This window comes from Bos mutus, chromosome 8 (assembly GCF_027580195.1).
Source record: "Bos mutus isolate GX-2022 chromosome 8, NWIPB_WYAK_1.1, whole genome shotgun sequence".
Lineage (NCBI taxonomy): Eukaryota > Metazoa > Chordata > Mammalia > Artiodactyla > Bovidae > Bos > Bos mutus.
This window is the reverse complement of record NC_091624.1, coordinates 2,600,164-2,617,398: the sequence shown is the minus strand read 5'-3', so window position 1 is coordinate 2,617,398 and position 17,235 is coordinate 2,600,164. Positions and strand designations below refer to the sequence as shown.

Sequence of the window (17,235 nt, the reverse complement as noted above, 5' to 3'; positions counted from 1 at the left end):
TGATGGGTGGGGCCATGCTCAGTAAATCTTTAATCCAATTTTCTGTTGATGGGCAGGGCTGTGTTCCCTCCCTGTTGTTTGATCTGAGGACAAACTATGGTGGAGGTGATGAAGCGACCTCCTTCAAAAGGCCCCAAGCACTGCTGCCCTCAGTGCCCCAACCCTGCAGCAGGCCACTGCCGACCCACCCCTCCACCGGAGACTCCCGGACATTCATGGGCAAGTCCCTTGAGAAGTAGCTGAACCTCTGTTCAGTTCAGTTCAGTTCAGTCGCTCAGTCATGTCTGACTCTTTGCGACCCCATGAATCGCAGCACGCCAGGTCTCCCTGTCCATTACCAACTCCCGGAGTTCACTCAGACTCATGTCCATCGAGTCAGTGATGCCATCCAGCCATCTCATCCTCTGTCATCCCCTTCTCCTCCTGCCCCAAATCCCTCCCAGCATCAGAGTCTTTTCCAATGAGTCAACTCTTCGCATGAGGTCGCCAAAGTACTGGAGTTTCAGCTTTAGCATTTCATTCCTTCCAAAGAACACCCAAGGCTGATCTCCTTCAGAATAGACTGGTTGGATCTCCTTGCAGTCCAAGGGACTCTCAAGAGTCTTCTCCTTGAGAACCCCTGTTAGAACCTACCATCTTATTGGCTTGAAGAACCCAGGGACAGAGTATAGCACAGCCACCACAGTGGAAAAATGAAGGAGTTCCAAGTTGTGTATAAACTTTACTCAAACCTGGCCAACCCTTGAATTATGCACAGCACAGTCTCCAAGCATCCTAGCTAAAGGTTAAAAGAACTGGACTGAGATTGCCAAATTTGGGATTGATTAAGCCAACTGCAACCCAAGATGAAAGCTCTTCAGCGGACTGCAATAGAATCGTGTCTCTACATCATTTCATTAAAAAAAGCCCAAATTAGCATGACTGCACTCATGTCACAAGCTAGCAAAGTAATGCTCAAAATTCTCCAAGCCAGGCTTCAACAATACATGAACCGTGAACTTCCAGATATTCAAGCCAGTTTTAGAAAAGGCAGAGGAACCAGAGATCAGATTGCCAACATCCGCTGGATCATGGAAAAAGCAAGAGAGTTCCAGAAAAACAATCTATTCTGCTTTATTGACTACGCCAAAGCCTTTGACTGTGTGGATCACAATAAACTGTGGAAAATTCTGAAAGAGATGGGAATACCAGACCACCTGATCTGCTTCTTGAGAAATCGGTATGCAGGTCAGGAGGCAACAGTTAGAACTGGACATGGAACAACAGACTGGTTCCAAATAGGAAACGGAGTACATTAAGGCTGTATATTGTCACCCTACTTATTTAACTTATGTGCAGAGTACATCATGAGAAATGCTGGGCTGGAAGAAGCACAAGCTGGAATCAAGATTGCCGGGAGAAATATCAATAACCTCAGATATGCAGATGACACCACCCTTATGGCAGAAAGTGAAGAGGAACTAAAAAGCCTCTTGATGAAAGTGAAAGTGAAAGTGGAGAGTGAAAAAGTTGGCTTAAAGCTCAACATTCAGAAAACTAATATCATGGCATCGGTCCCATCACTTCATGGGAAATAGATGGGGAAACAGTGGAAACAGTGTCAGACTTTATTGTTTTGGGCTCCAAAATCACTACAGATGGTGACTGCCACTATGAAATTAAGACGCTTACTCCTTGGAAGGAAAGTTATGACCAACCTAGATAGCATATTCAAAAGCAAAGACATTATTTTACCAACAAAGTTCCATCTAGTCAAAACTATGGTTTTTCCAATAGTCAGGTATGGATGAGAGAGTTGGATTATAAAGAAACCTGAGTGCCAAAGAATTGATGCTTTTGAACTGTGGTGTTGGAGAAGACTCTTGAGAGTCCCTTGGACTGCAAGGAGATCCAACCAGTCCATCCTAAAGGAGATCAGTCCTGGGTGTTCATTGGAAGGACTGATGTTGAAGCTGAAACTCCAATACTTTGGCCACCTGATGCACAGAGCTGACTCATTTGAAAAGATCCTGATGCTGGGAAAGATTGAAGGCAGGAGGAGAAGGGGACGACAGAGGATGAGATGGCTGGATGGCATCACTGACTTGATGGACGTGAGTCTGAGTGAACTCCGGGAGTTGGTGATGGACAGGGAGGCCTGGCGTGCTTCGATTCATGGGGTCGCAAAGAGTCGGACACGACTGAGCGACTGAACTGAACCAAAGATATTGTGGATGTTCTTGTTTCTTGTTTTGATGTGACGAAGAATGCACTGACAATTTAAAAAAGAAATAAAAGATGGCAATACCATGAGATGTGTCTGGTTATAATCATGTCATCGCAGTTTGCATTGCTCTTTGAGCAGTAGTGCAGTGCAATGAAAGCACTACACGTGGTCTGTGTCACAGCTACCAAACCCTGCTATGGATAGTACACACAGATGAGTGTAGCTTTAAACTTTACTCATGGACACGGAAATTTGAATTTCATATAATTCTGATGTGCCATGAAATATTCTTCTTTTTCCCGCCCCCCTCCCCCCAAACTTTTAGAGATGTGAAAAACATTCTTAGCTTATCTGCCATAGAAGAGGAGGGAGCAGGCCAGTTTTGGCCCACAGGCCACAGACTGCTGACCTCTGACCTAGCACATGAAGCAAAAGAATGAAGAGATGTAAAATATTCAATATTGTAAGCAGGTCAGTTTCCCTTACAGTCAGTTCAGTCACTCAGTTATGTCCGACTCTTTGCGACCCCATGAACCGCAGCACGCCAGGCTTCCCTGTCCATCACCAACTCTCAGAGCTTGCTCAAACTCATGTCCATCGAGTTGGTGATGCCATCCAACCGTCTCATCCTCTGCCGTCCCCTTCTCCTCCTGCCTTCAATCTTTCCCAGCATCAGAGTTTTTTCCCGGCATCAGTTTCCGTTACAGTAATTTCTAAATTCAGGATGTGCCTGCTAAGTCGTTTCAGTTGTGTCCAGCTCTTTGTGACCCTATGCATGGTAGCTGGCCGGGCTCCTCTCTCCATGGGTTGCCATGCCCTCCTGCAGGGGACCTTCCTGACTCAAGGATCAAACCTGAGTCTTTTAAGTCTCCTGCACTGGCAGGCAAGTTCTTTACCTCTGGCACCACCTGGGAAGCCCAAATTCAGGATAATACCTACCAAAACCCAAATACATTGTTAACTAAATCAGCAAGCAATTACTTGACATTTAGAATCTTATAATCAGGAAACTTAAAATAATTCAGTTTCAGTGTATGTACATATTTTTGTTGTATCAGAGTATGATTAATTGAGAGAAAACATTCAAGCTTAAAACGTATAACTTTAGGAGAGTGGAATGGAAATATAAGTTCACAGATAAAAGGAATGGTATATAATCTGTTGTTAATGAGTTTATTTGCATATTTTAAAATGGATTGTTATGGTATTTAGGTTCTGCTCTATAAAAGTTTGATATGATAGTTTTATTTTTAAAATATCAATACTTAAGTGTTTCCAACGGAGAAGGCAATGGCACCCCACTCCAGTACTCTTGCCTGGAAAATCCCATGGACGGAGGAGCCTGGTAGGCTGCAGTCCATGGGATCGCCAGGAGTTGGACAAGACTGAGTGACTTCACTTTCACTTTTCACTTTCATGCACTGGAGAAGGAAATGGCAACCCACTCCAGTGTTCTTGCCTGGAGAATCCCAGGGACGGGGGAGCCTGGTGGGCTGCCATCTCTGGGGTCGCACAGAGTCAGACACGACTGAAGTGACTTAGCACCAGCAGCAGAGTTTCCAAAGTTATAGATTTGCATATTCTTTGAATTTATGATGAATAATTTTAGATGCCAATTTAAAACGTGCCAATGGGGTACATTTTTTTCTGAAAAAAATTTAGGGAGGTATAAGCAAAATTTTTGGAGGCCACTGGAATACTTATGTCTAAGAATGAAATCACAGCTTTTTTTTTTTTTAATAAAGTCAGATGTTCAGACTGCATCGAGTTCCTGTATAAAGTCTTGCGAATGTGATTTTTCAAGTGAAATCAGTCAGCCTAATGCATAATTCTGTTTAGAAATGTGTTGGCAAAAAGAAGACAAATGGTGGATCTGACCAAGGTTGGAGTTTTTCACAGAGTGTACCCAGAGCAAAAGAAGATAAAGAGAGCTGGCATGTTTTTAATCAGTGAGATTACAATGATGGCTTATGAATTCTAACCTGAATGAGGAGTGAAGTAAAGGCTTTAGCATGAGAGGGCTGCTGCTGCTAAGTCACTTCAGCCGTGTCTGACTCTGTGTGACCCCGTAGACCGTAGCCCACCAGGCTCCCCCGTCCCTGGGATTCTCCAGGCAAGAACACTGGAGTGGGGTGCCATTGCCTTCTCCAGTGCATGAAAGTGAAAAGTGAAAATGAAGTCACTCAGTCGTGTCCGACTCTTAGCAACCCCACGGACTGCAGCCTACCAGGCTCCCCCATCCATGGGATTTTCCAGGCAAGAGTACTGGAGTGGGGCGCCATCACTTCTCCTGAGAGGGCTAATGAAGAATAAAAGTAGTGAAGTCCATGAGTTGGAAGTTTCAGCAGCGCTGTTGCTGTAGAACAGTACCTACAAAGTATCAAGTTCATGAGTCACGACAGGCAGGAGGTTGTGTCATAGGTGAGAGGTTTGAAATAAAGTTTTCCAAGGGGAAGGCAAGATGTGCAAAGTGAAGAGTGGGAATGGCCCAAAGAGGACAGGAAAGGGTTGTTAGAGGCAAAATCAGGAAACTCAAAGTCCAGGGTGAAGGATGAACCAAAGTGAGCCTGCACAGCATGCCGATTATCTTAGGACTCGTGTTCTTCATTAACAGGAATTGTATGAATAATTTTAACTTTTCTTCTTCCCTTCACTGAGTTTTTATTTTTTGTGTACATGGTAATTCCATTAATAGAATTCTCAGAAGACTAGGGACATCTTCATTTTTTCCCATTTATTTGAACATACCATAAATATTTACTTACCTGAATTCCAGATGTTCTATAGTTGTAAACAGTTCCACTCAGTTGGATCTGTTCCCCTCGTACAACAGAATATGGTATATTCATTTCCAGGAAGACGCTTTTGAACACTTTTGCTTTCAGAGTATTAGCAACACATATACCTTCAGCCCAAGTAAAAGCAAAGTTGAAGCGAATTAGGGAATTCCCATAATACCTTATCAGTACTAAAATGTCTCAGATTTGCTTTGCTTCAAGGAAAAATGAATGCCAGATCATGTTTTTTCTCTGCCCTATTATCCTTATGGAATTTTCCTTGAATTTTCTATGCACTGATTTTTAAAAACTGAGCTGTAATTGACATATAACATTACAGTAGCTTCAGGTGTACGACACAGTGATTCGATATCTGTGCACATTGTAAATGATCACCACGATAAGTCTAGGGAACATCCACGACCATACGCACTACACAATGTTTTTCTTGCGGTGAGAAAGTTTAAGGTCTATTCTTATATCATTGATCTTCATTCAGTAATTCTGGTATTAACAGAAAACTGTGTTTGTCCAAAAAGTATTTAATTCTATTCAAGGAGTGAGAATGATTACTAACTAAAGCACCAAATCTCTTTTTTAGATACTCATTATAGGTTCCATTTAACAGGCATCAAATTTTGGTTGTGGAAGCCAAGATTTATAAGAACACAAAACAGCAAGCGAACAAACAAGCCGGGCCTGAGGTTATTTATAAAGTATCTGCACTAAATCACCACAGAAGGGGACTAGGCCAGGAGAGAAATCCTGTATTTGTATCTAACTCTACTCCATCTTCTAGTCACTGAGAATAAAACAAGAAAAGTGGGGGCTTCACCTCAGTCTTGATAAAATGATGACTCATAGAAGAAAGAAGAGGAAACGGATACAGTCCAAGATGTGAGCGCTTCTAAGCCTCCTTGTAATACATTATAAATAGACTTTAATAAGCGGCCCCCTTAAGTTCTGGATAAACCAAAAAGATCGTAATTTTAAAAACCCTGCGCTTTGCCAAATCAAATCACTTCTCACGTAAATATATAACTTCAATTTGCTTACCGCTATTTGAAATTCCAACACCTTGAATTTCCCAGGTAGTTAGAGAATCAGGTAGCACAAACTGCAATTGGTTCCTGAAAGTTAAAATGTTGATATTCAAATACAATGGGACATTCACTAACCAAAATTGACAACTTGCAGAATTTTTGCCTCATACTACTTTAGAAGAAAGAAAAAAAAAAATCACACCAGAACAAAATCACAACAGGTATTAAGGAGAAATCAAGCAAGAAAAATATATCCAGTGACTCTTATACTTGTTCCATATTTTTACATATTTTACTGGTATGGTGAGAATTCAAACTCGGAAGGATACCTTTGAAACACTGCAAAACATACAGTTCAAAGAAAAAATTACATTTATCATGTTGTTTAGTTGCTAAGTCGTGTCTCACTCTTTTGTGACCCCATGGGCTGTGTATTGTGTGGGGTGTTCTAAAATAGGGAAGCAAACTACTAATGTACCTTAAAACTGCCCACCACAAAGCTGACGTAACTAAAAATTTCTGATGAAGCTCAAGCTTGTACTCGTTCAAAAAACAACGATTGTGCATCAACTTTGTGTCAAGCATAGCACTAAATACTGAGTATACAGCACTCACTGATACTGTTCTCTCTCAAGCAGTTAGTTCACAGTCTATATTCAGTAAATAAATTGTACCAATAAAACAAAAAAAGTTCAGAGGCAGTGTGCATTGATTCAACACATTCGTTTTAGGGCCTCTGCAAGCTGGACCCTATGCCAGGTATTGGATAAAAAACTGGTCTGAATTTAGTCCTTACTCTGGAAGTATTTACATTTTAATGTGATAGGTAGTTGGGTAAACAGGACCTTATTATCCTGCGTGATATGTGTAACAGGGTTCATTGAAGGGGTAATACATTCAGTCATTAGGTGGGGGAACAGTGGTAGAAAGGCTTAGGAAGGGAAATGCAAGCCAAGGGGCAAAGTCAGATGAAGTGGACAACACTGTGGAGGAGGAATCTGCGGGACAAGGGTAGAGACCAGGGGACCCAGAAGAAGTCGGATGTCAGGCCCAGAACTCACTGCCTTGACTGCTCCTTGGAAAGTCTGTGCTTTGAGATCCCGTCCATCCCCGCTCCTGGCCACCTGAGGAAGGGTGATGTGCAGGGAAGCAGCACTGTCTCCAGTGCCTGGTACAGAGTAGGCAGTCCATAAGCAAGTGTTGAACAGGGACTTTAACAAGAGCAGAACCTTGCTCCCTAGTAATCAATGTTTGTTTTGTAGTTACAGGTATTTCAGGATGAAAACAGCTGTGTGATACAGCGTAAGGCACACAGCTGTGCTCGGCAAAGACTAATTTAAATGGAATGACGTTGAGTGGGATAGGACCCTTCTTCCCCAAGAGCTGACCTTGCCGTGGAGCTAATTCTCAGAGCAAACCACATGTTAAAAAAAAAAAGTAAAATAAAATTCGACCCAGTGGTGGTATGATCTTAACTCCTAAATAAACTGTTGGGAAATGGGTAGCTTCCAGATTTTTGGTTATATTTTCCCATATTTTTCAGAGGAATGTCAAAGAAATATAATACCTTTTCGGGACACGATGAACTTCCCATAGCCAGCTTTCTGGAAAATAGCTTCTTATTTCTGGTTTGGTTACTGGTAAAAGAGACTTTATATCTGGGGGGAAAGTATATATGATTATGGAAAAACAGCAAAAATTCTACCTAGGGCTGAATTTTTAAATGTAGACATTAATCAATAGCTTAAGTATTTTCTGAAAGGTCAGTGAAACATTTTGTTTAGCAGTTTCAAAATAGAACAATAAAGGCCTTAGGATTTCTCCACTAGCAGCACTGACAAAATGAATAAAGCATAAAAATATACTTAATAAATTTTTTTCTAAATTGCTAAATGTTTCACGTTCTGAAAATTGTACAGAATACTAACTAGTCTATGAAGTCTGCTCCTATCTATTGCAGGGATTTCCTGGTGATCCAGTGGCTACGAGTCTGGGCTCCTGAGGCAGGGGACCTGGGTTTGACCCCTGGTCAGGGAACTAGATCCCACATGCCATAACTAAGACCCAGTGCAGCCAAATAAATAAATAAGTAAAATTTTAAAAAGTTATTTACATTTAAAAATTGCAACAATTGTTATTATTTTATAAAATAGGGAAGTTTATGTGATTCTTTGCCTTACTGCAGACATTTATTTATATTTCCTTTAATAAAAATGAGCAGAATATCTGCTTATGTCCAAGATGTTCTGATAGGGACTAGAGTTACTTCTCTGCCTTAAAAAAAAACTAGAAAACCAGACACAATAGCTTGCTTTCAGATATTAGAGCTTAAGTGAGCCAGATCAGGGATCCCTCAGGGAAGGGAGACAGATTAGGTAAACCCCCAAATTATCCAGATTTACTATCTGGAGGCAGTTTACAGGCTTCAGAGCAGGGAGAGAAACCCATACAGACCCCAGCGGAGTTGCAACACCAGGCGTGAGATTTGGGAGGCTAAGCTGTCTAGAACAAGGAACAGAGGCGGGAACTGGAGAGGCTGAATTCCAGGCAACTGATGCCAACCCAGATGGTTAGAGTTGAAGACCTGGACCTCGAGAAAGGGATATGCACTAGATTGTTCATACAAAATACTGCGCGTAATAAGCAAAAGTCTGAAAACAGCTTACATCTATCTAATGACTTGGTTTCAACAAATGGCCACAGGAGTTTATTTCTGCAGAAATAAACCCACTCAGAACGATAACGTTTAAGATGTACTGTTAAGCAAAACAGTCAAGCAGGGTCTATCGTTCCGTTTTTGTTTGTTTTGACTGTATGTGAATGAATTGAAAGTCCTAAAAGTTCTGAAAACCTGTTAATTCTGAAGATGTATATGGTGGTTTCAATTGAAATATGATTTCAACTTGTACGTAAGTACATTTGACTTAATGCTACACTTTGAAATCTTCTGCTATACTTGGTCAGTATAGGTACAAACGGGATTTTAATGGTTGTAATATCACAGAATCATGAAATTGTAGAACCCAAAGGCATATTAGATATCATCTGGCCCAAGTTTCTTGCTTTAAAAATGAGGAGAGTGAGGCTCAGAGAGGATGAAAAACCATTCACGTTTATGGGCTGAGTCAGCTTCAGACCTGTCTGGGTCTTAACTACAGACGAGAGCGCTCTGCTCTGTTCTGTATTCACCTCTTCTGATTCCCCAAAGTGACAACAATTTTTTTCTTAAGAGCATTCACAAGTTATCTTTTCTACTTTCCATTTTAAGTAGAGCATGAACACTGCCTTTTTTGGCAGCATAAAGTGACATCAAATTTTCCATATTTTCCAATAGAAAATGCCAAACTTACGCAGCCTTCCTAGTTGCATATTTTTGTGATGCTCATCAGCCCGGAACTGGCTTGCGATGGCACAACAGCTCTTGAAAGCTTTGATACATATGGGGCCTGCCTGAATCCGAGCGGCTCGCTGCTCACAGGTTTCATCATCATTCCGATGGGCTCCATCGTAACAACATTTCTTCACCCATGCGTTTCTGTATTTAGCAGCTGAAATGATCATAATTCAAATGCCCTTGATTATGCATAGAGTCAAACATCTCATGCTTAGAAGGGCTCTCAAGGGATACCCGGTTTCTGCTGCCACAGGACCCCTGGCCCACAACAGTCGCGGCTGGTGGACTGTCCAGCCTCCTTGTGGAACTACCATAGGAATGGGGAGAGTGTGGCCTCATGAAACAGTCCATTGTCCATTCTGATGCACACTAAATGTTTAAGGGCTTCCTGCAACTAACTGAAGTACTGGCTTTTGAAATGAGCACCTTGGATTCAGCGCCCTTTTGAATAAAGTAAGTTAATCTGAGAAGTTTGCAAAACATTTGAAGATAGTTATCACTATACAAGTATGTTCTTCAAGCTAAATATCCTGTTTTTTTCAAACGTTTCTTGTAGTTTGTACACCTTCACCAGTGGCATCATCCTTCATCATAAATGCTTGGATTAACCAATATCTCTCTTTTGATATCATTAAAACTCAGAATGAAAGCCAGAATTAAAATGACTCATATATAAATGCAAAGTATTATTGTATTACTATAAACATCCTTATTGGTTGAGCTCAGGTCACTGGCTCCTGGTTCAGTGTTCTTTCTATTGTATCATTGCCAATTATCATATCTCTGTTTAAATAATACTTAAAAATAATTTCTGTTGGGCTTATTCCTCCCAATAATCCAACTTATTCTTAAGTATTAAAAGCATGCAATAGAAAGATGGTAACAATAACCCTGTATACGAGACAGCAAAAGAGACACTGATGTATAGAACAGTCTTTTGGACTCTGTAGGAGAGGGAGAGGGTGGGATGATTTGGGAGAATGGCATTGAAATATGTATAATATCATATATGAAACGAGTCGCCAGTCCAGGTTCGATGCACGACATTGGATGCTTGGGGCTGGTGCACTGGGACGACCCAGAGGGATGGTATGGGGAGGGAGGAGGGAGGAGGATTCAGGATGGGGAACACATGTATACCTGTGGCAGGTTCATTTTGATATATGGCAAAACCAATACAATATTGTAAAGTGAAATAAAAAAAATAAAAAATAAATAAAAGTATGCAAGAAGAGATAGACATCTAGGTATATCTCAAAGTTAATTAAACCATGGATTTTGTTAGAATAAAATGGAAGAATGTAATTTTAGTCACTAGATGAAGTTTGCAGAGAGGAAATATTTGTAACAAATAAAAGTTAATCTTTTATATTTTAGATATAGAAATAACAAAGACTTGTTTCCCTTGGATTAAGGTTCTGGCGAATGACCTGTTGGGCTTGTTTAGATGAGTCTTCCGAGGGAGACGAGCTAGGTGTCTGTATACAGCTTCCTTTTCACCCATTCATCGGAACGAGGAGAAATTAAATGATGTTTAATTTTTCCCAGCTTTTGAATTATATGATCATAACCTTTTGACAATCACATGAAATCTTTATAATACCTTCTTCCTCTATCTTCTTTTTCAGCATTCTCTTTGGCCTGAGAATTTCCTTACAAGGTTCATCTGTTTTAAAAAGATAAAGAAAAAAAGGAGGGGGGAAAGAGATAAAAATCTCAAAAAACACAAAATTCCATGAAATTATTTTTTTTTAAACATTTACATAACTCATTCAACAAATACTGAGAACCTGGTTTTGACCAAGCTCTGCACACTCACATCTCAGTGTGACTTGTTTTTGGAGGGGCCTACAATCTGTCGTTACACATTTTGACTTGTTTGATCCGAGTTTGGTTTTAGATCCTATAACCCTTTTGGTTCACTCATTACAAGGAAATACCTGAGCCCTTAGGAGTGAGCCAAGTTTTTGTTAGCTATGCTATTTTATAACCTCAGAGATGCAGATGACACCACCCTTATGGCAGAAAGTGAAGAGGAACTCAAAAGCCTCTTGATGAAGGTGAAAGTGGAGAGTGAAAAAGTTGGCTTAAAGCTCAACATTCAGAAAGCGAAGATCATGGCATCCGGTCCCATCACTTCATGGGAAATAGATGGGGAAACAGTGGAAACAGTGTCAGACTTTATTTTGGGGGGCTCCAAATCACTGCAGATGGTGACTGCAGCCATGAAATTAAAAGACGCTTACTCCTTGGAAGGAAAGTTATGACCAACCTAGATAGCATATTGAAAATCAGAGACATTACTTTGCCAACAAAGATTCGTCTAGTCAAGGCTATGGTTTTTCCTGTGGTCATGTATGGATGTGAGAGTTGGACTGTGAAGAAGGCTGAGAGCCGAAGAATTGATGCTTTTGAACTGTGGTGTTGGAGAAGACTCTTGAGAGTCCCTTGGACTGCAAGGAGATCCAACCAGTCCATTCTGAAGGAGATCAGCCCTGGGATTTCTTTGGAAGGAATGATGCTGAAGCTGAAACTCCAGTACTTTGGCCACCTCATGTGAAGAGTTGACTCATTGGAAAAGACTCTGATGCTGGGAGGGATTGGGGGCAGGAGGAGAAGGGGACGACAGAGGATGAGATGGCTGGATGGCATCACTGACTCGATGGACGTGAACTGAGTGAACTCTGGGAGTTGGTGATGGACAGGGAGGCCTGGCGTGCTGCGATTCATGGGGTCGCAAAGAGTCGGACACGACTGAGTGACTGATCTGATCTGATCTGATGCTATTTTAATTATCTTCTGTGCTTATTTTATTATAAATAATAGTATCAAGTATAATGATGAACAGTTTTAAAACCACAGAAATAAAACGATTAAGGTGTGGTCCTTGCCCTTAAAGAGTTCCCAGTGCAGTGACCGAAACCAGATGGGTCACTAAGTCTAAGGCTGTATAGTGGAGTTGGTGATGGACAGGGAGGCCCGGCGTGCTGCGGTTCATGGGGTCGCAAAGAGTCGGACACGACTGAACTGAACTGAACTGAACTGAGTGATGTACTTCTATTAAATTACTTATAAATAGATCTAGCCCTATAGTAGTCCCCCGATTAAAGCAGAGGAAATGATCAATTCTATATGAGGAAGAGGTTGCATAGAGGAGAGGATTCTTCCACTAGCTTCTGCAGGCTAATAAAAGGGAAAGCAGTCCTAATAATGTAAAATAGGCTAGCGCCACCCATAGCTACACTTGGTTCTCTACGGCATAAACCTAAGGTCACGTAGAGTGGGTGAGAAACAGCTGCAAAGAGCCGGGGAGAAGACCACAGAGGGCCTGGAGTATTACAGAAAAGAATTTGTGCTTTATCTTGAAGTCTAGTGAAACCGTTTATACAGAGGAGTTACCTAGTCACGTCACCGTAAGATCAGTGTAGTGAATTATTCTGGAGGAGGCACAACAACGATGTCTGGGAGGCAAATTGTTCATGTAAATTCCAGTAACCAGTTTGAAGAATAAACAAAAAGCGGTGTGTTTTACCGTTTTCTCGGGTGTCATCTGCGTTTGCGTTGGTGAGGAAAGTGAGTCCAGCTAGGTAGAACACCTCTGCATTGTCTCGGCCACCGCCTGCCCCACAGCCCAGGTCACCCTTCTCTAAAGTTTGAAATACCTATTCAGAGGTACTTAGTTAATTTAATAATTCTTAGCACAATTCCTAAAGGGCAAAATAGTAAGCCTAATCAGATATGGAGATCATTCTTCTGAAAAACTAAAGGTACAGACTGTTACATGACTCTAACAAATCTGTGAAATGCACAGGCCTATCGTTTATCAAATGGCCAAAGACCGAATTTCCCAACTTCCTTCCTTTAGTTTGTTCTTTTGTTTTCAAAAATACATGCCTATTCAAAATGAAATCAAGAACTAAGTTTTAAGCTTTGATGAGACGATGCTTTGAAATCGACCCATGCTGTTTTGTACATAGAGTGCATACTGTAATCAATATAATGTCCAAAAAAGAATAAATGAGTGAACGTATGAATAAGTGAATTAATAAGCTAGCTTTTAAATCACTGAAAGAAAAAAAACAGCACAATCTCTCGTATTTTGGGAAAGAGGGCGCTAGGTTCTAAGTGAATGAGAATTTGTTTGGGGGAAGGCTTTTCCCAGTTTTAATTTTGACTCCAAATAATTTTTCCTTTCTGAATATTTTTAACTTAATAGTTTCTCAGTTCTTTCTTCCTTCTTCAAAGAAATTCAAGTCTAGAAAATAGTAGCAGAGCATAGGGGAGGTAAGGGCTTCCCTGGTGGCTCAGCTGGTACAGAACCTGCCAGCAAAGCGGGAGACCTGGGTTCAATCCCTGGGTCGGGAAGATCCCCTGGAGAAGGGAAAGGCTACCCACTCCAGTATTCTGGCCTAGAGAATTCTGTGGACTGTATAGTCCATGGGGTGGAAAAGAGTCGGACACGACTGAACAACTTTCACTTCACATAGGGGAGGTAAATGGGAACTTAGAGAAAAAGTCCGCCTGCAATGCAGGAGACTCTGGTTCGATTCCTGGGTTGGGAAGATCCCCTGGGAAAAGGATAGGCTACCCACTCCAGTATTCTTATGCTTCCCTTGTGGCTTAGCTGGTAAAGAGTTCGCCTGCAATGCAGGAGACCTGGATTTGATCCCTGGGTTAGGAAGATCCCCTGGAGAAGGAAAAGGCCACCCACTCCAGTACTCGGGCCTGGAGAATTCCATGGGCTGTATAGTCCATGGGGTCACAAAGAGTCAGACGCAACTGAGCAATTTTCACTTTCACTTTCAGAGTAAATGAATAATTTTCAGATTTCTGGGCCACAGATTTTAATGAGTTAAAAAAAAGAAACAAAAGCCAAAATCCCCCAGAGGTTGCCTATTCATTCTTCCCTGGTGCTGCTACTGTAAAGTCCCCTGCTCCCAAATCTCCAAACCTACCAATCAGGGGTACTCTGGCCCCATGATCACTACTATCATCATCATATGCTTTTAAAGTGCTTAACTCCAAACTTGGAAAAATAAAAAAGGATAGACCTGGGCTTTAGAGACTAACGTGAGGATGGCTTACCTTCCCAAGAGCCCCTGTTCTGAGAAGATTGTATCAGTAGAAAAGCAAGTCTAGTCTTCATTTAGTTCTTTCCCCACAACTTACCCTAATGGCCCCATTTGTGAAGCACTGCCTAGGGCCACCCCAGGAATGAAGGCCACACACTACTTAACTCTTTCCAGGGGTCTCTTGGCTGTCCTTTGCACTCCAAATATAGCACTGTCCACTGCTGTTAAAGCCACCCAGGAATCCAACTCAGTTTCCATATTAAGAGATACACGTTGGCCAGGGGAATATGCATCTGTCTCTGGAGACAGATGAACCTAAAGGTCATTTGGAAAAGAAAATAATCATTTGTACAACACAAAACTTCACAGATAGCTGCATTTGCAGCCCCTTTATTCAGGAGAAAATCTGACTGGGACTTATAATTTGTGGCTTACCTCAAGCTGGTTGCCACACTTTTCCTCAATATTCAACCAGACTGAGTCGGACACTAATTCTGCAGTCTGCTCTCCTGTAACGATGTAATAGACCAGGAGGCGAGCGGAAGGGACCATGTCCTGCGTCACCGGGATGTTTATGCTTTGATAAGCTGAATCCGAAAGTTTGTCCCTTGTGCCAAAGTGAACAATTTTGCCCTTGGATAAAATCTAAAAATAAACAGCAGCAGAAATGGGAATTACAAAACATAACCTTTGCTTTAGGATAGAGCTTGGGAGTGGGAGTAGAAATTATGTTAAAGAAAAAGAAAGTTAACATTGCAAGGGCCTACAATGTGCCAGGAACTTCATGTTCAATTAACTCTTTTAGTTTCCATGATAACCAGAAGGATGGGAATACTGTCTCCACTGTGCAGATGAAGGGGTGCAGTTCAGGAATTAACTAAATGTCATTTAAATTTTCTCCTTAAAACTGTTGAAAAGAAAGTCATCATCACTTGTTTGGCCCGAACATCAGAATAATTAATCCCATTTCTTTGGTAATTGTCATGAAGCCTATAACATTTTTTGTACATTCTTTCCTAGCTTTCACTGACAGCCTTGACTGATACCTCTGTTTAATGTAAGTGATGTAATAAGGATATTCCTGGAGCAGGTTTGAAATGACTCAACCCTTAAGAGCAGGATTTGGGTCCCTCCTGTATTACACTGAAATGTATGTATTTTAAACGTGTCTACGTATGCAATCTGTGGCCATGAAGTAGAGCAGAGGTAATGTGGGAATTTAATCAGGCTCTCTCTGCTGAGGAATCGCACTCTCTTTGGTGAAAGGCACGTCACACAGAGAATCAGAGGTTCCCAGTTCTGATCACAACCTTTCTCTTCCAAGTTGAATGACTGTGGTGAGTCTCAAGTCCTTTGTCCCTCAGTTTCCTCTTCTGTGAAATAGTCATGAAAATCATGCTCTGTCTCAAAGGCTTTTGAAAAACTGACTATTCATTTAGGTGATGTTCTTGGAAGTGCTTTGTGAGAACATATGTCAGGGATCATTCTAACACTTCTCTGTAAGCAAAGGACAATCAGGTAAATTGTAAGTATAATTGTAAGTATAATCACTATTATACTTACCAAGAAATTGTAGTGAGTTATTTTGTCAATATACGGACTTCTGGGTGTAACAACAATATTCAGATGTTCTCCCACAAGCAAATGTTTATAGTTTTCTGTCCAGTCAATATAAAGGTAGCTTTGGCTGAGAGATGAATACGCTACTGCTCGGTAATCTTCACTGGCCTGATTTTCTTCGGGAAGATCTAGATCCTCGGTCTTGATCTGAAAAGGAAAAAAAAAGTTAAACAAAGATACATGGACTGTGATGTAAAGGTATGTTTTCTGTGAAACATACCTTTTAAATTCCTTTCTTTGCTTTATACATTTCTAAATTTCACAACACCAATTGCTAAAGAAAAAGAAATCCACTCCTCCAATGTGTTTGTACAGCTGTGGTATCAAATAACTTTACAAAGGCTCTGGACAGCAGCTGGGATGATATGGGACTGTGAGTTATGGTGGGAAAGTCTGGTGCAGTGAAAACAGAATGATGCTCATGGAGCAAATATTGGCATCCTTCTTGAAGTGTCTTGGCAAGCTTGGGGTTCTTTTCTTATGGGTTACAGGGGTAGCAGTGGGCAGGTCCCGAGGACTGGGGACAGGAGTTATGAATGGACATCACACAGACTTTCTGGCCCAGTTTCACTGTGAAGTCGTGGCACAGACAAGGGCTTACAAACTCAGAGTGGAGCAGGAATGATATCATGGCAGTGATATCGGCCTTTGACAGCAGAGGGGTTAATATCTGGGGTGAGATATACATTGGTTTGCATTCAAGGGCCATCATTTATTAAGTCTGGATAAGTTATTTAACCACAAGAGAGGTAAGCCTCTGTTTCCTCAGCAGCAAAATGGCAAAGACAATATTCTCTGATTCCGAGAGCTGATTAAATGGGTATTGAGTGTGTTCTACATAAAGCTCTTAGTATGACGTCTGGCACCTCATACGGGCTCAGCAGACGACAGTGAATCTGTGCCGCTGACATGCTGTCGATGTCGTTGACACACATTACTAAGTTATTTTTTATCTGGAGTTGGGAACCTAAATGTTATTTGCTGGGAGACGAGACTATTAAGTGAACTTTCAGATACAGTGATTCACATAGCTAGAAAAAAAGAGAGGTTTCCACACTTGACCCCTTTGTGGCCCTGAAGAGAGACGAAAGGCTGTGAAGCGGGAAAGAGAGACTTTCTATCA

The 17,235-nt window shown here is 41.3% G+C and overlaps 1 protein-coding gene across 1 annotated transcript in view; it reads right to left on the bottom strand.

The window, feature by feature from the left end:
- Positions 1 to 17,235, bottom strand: part of C5 (complement C5) — a 99,575-nt gene that overhangs the window by 49,768 nt on the left and 32,572 nt on the right. The window contains exons 12-20 of the mRNA XM_005889490.3: positions 16,056 to 16,259; positions 14,928 to 15,137; positions 14,658 to 14,807; positions 12,953 to 13,082; positions 11,024 to 11,086; positions 9,377 to 9,574; positions 7,594 to 7,684; positions 6,040 to 6,113; positions 4,972 to 5,111 (exon numbers count right to left, since the gene is read on the bottom strand). Coding sequence (XP_005889552.2) covers positions 4,972 to 5,111; positions 6,040 to 6,113; positions 7,594 to 7,684; positions 9,377 to 9,574; positions 11,024 to 11,086; positions 12,953 to 13,082; positions 14,658 to 14,807; positions 14,928 to 15,137; positions 16,056 to 16,259 — 1,260 coding nt within the window. The remainder of the gene's footprint in view (positions 1 to 4,971; positions 5,112 to 6,039; positions 6,114 to 7,593; positions 7,685 to 9,376; positions 9,575 to 11,023; positions 11,087 to 12,952; positions 13,083 to 14,657; positions 14,808 to 14,927; positions 15,138 to 16,055; positions 16,260 to 17,235) is intronic.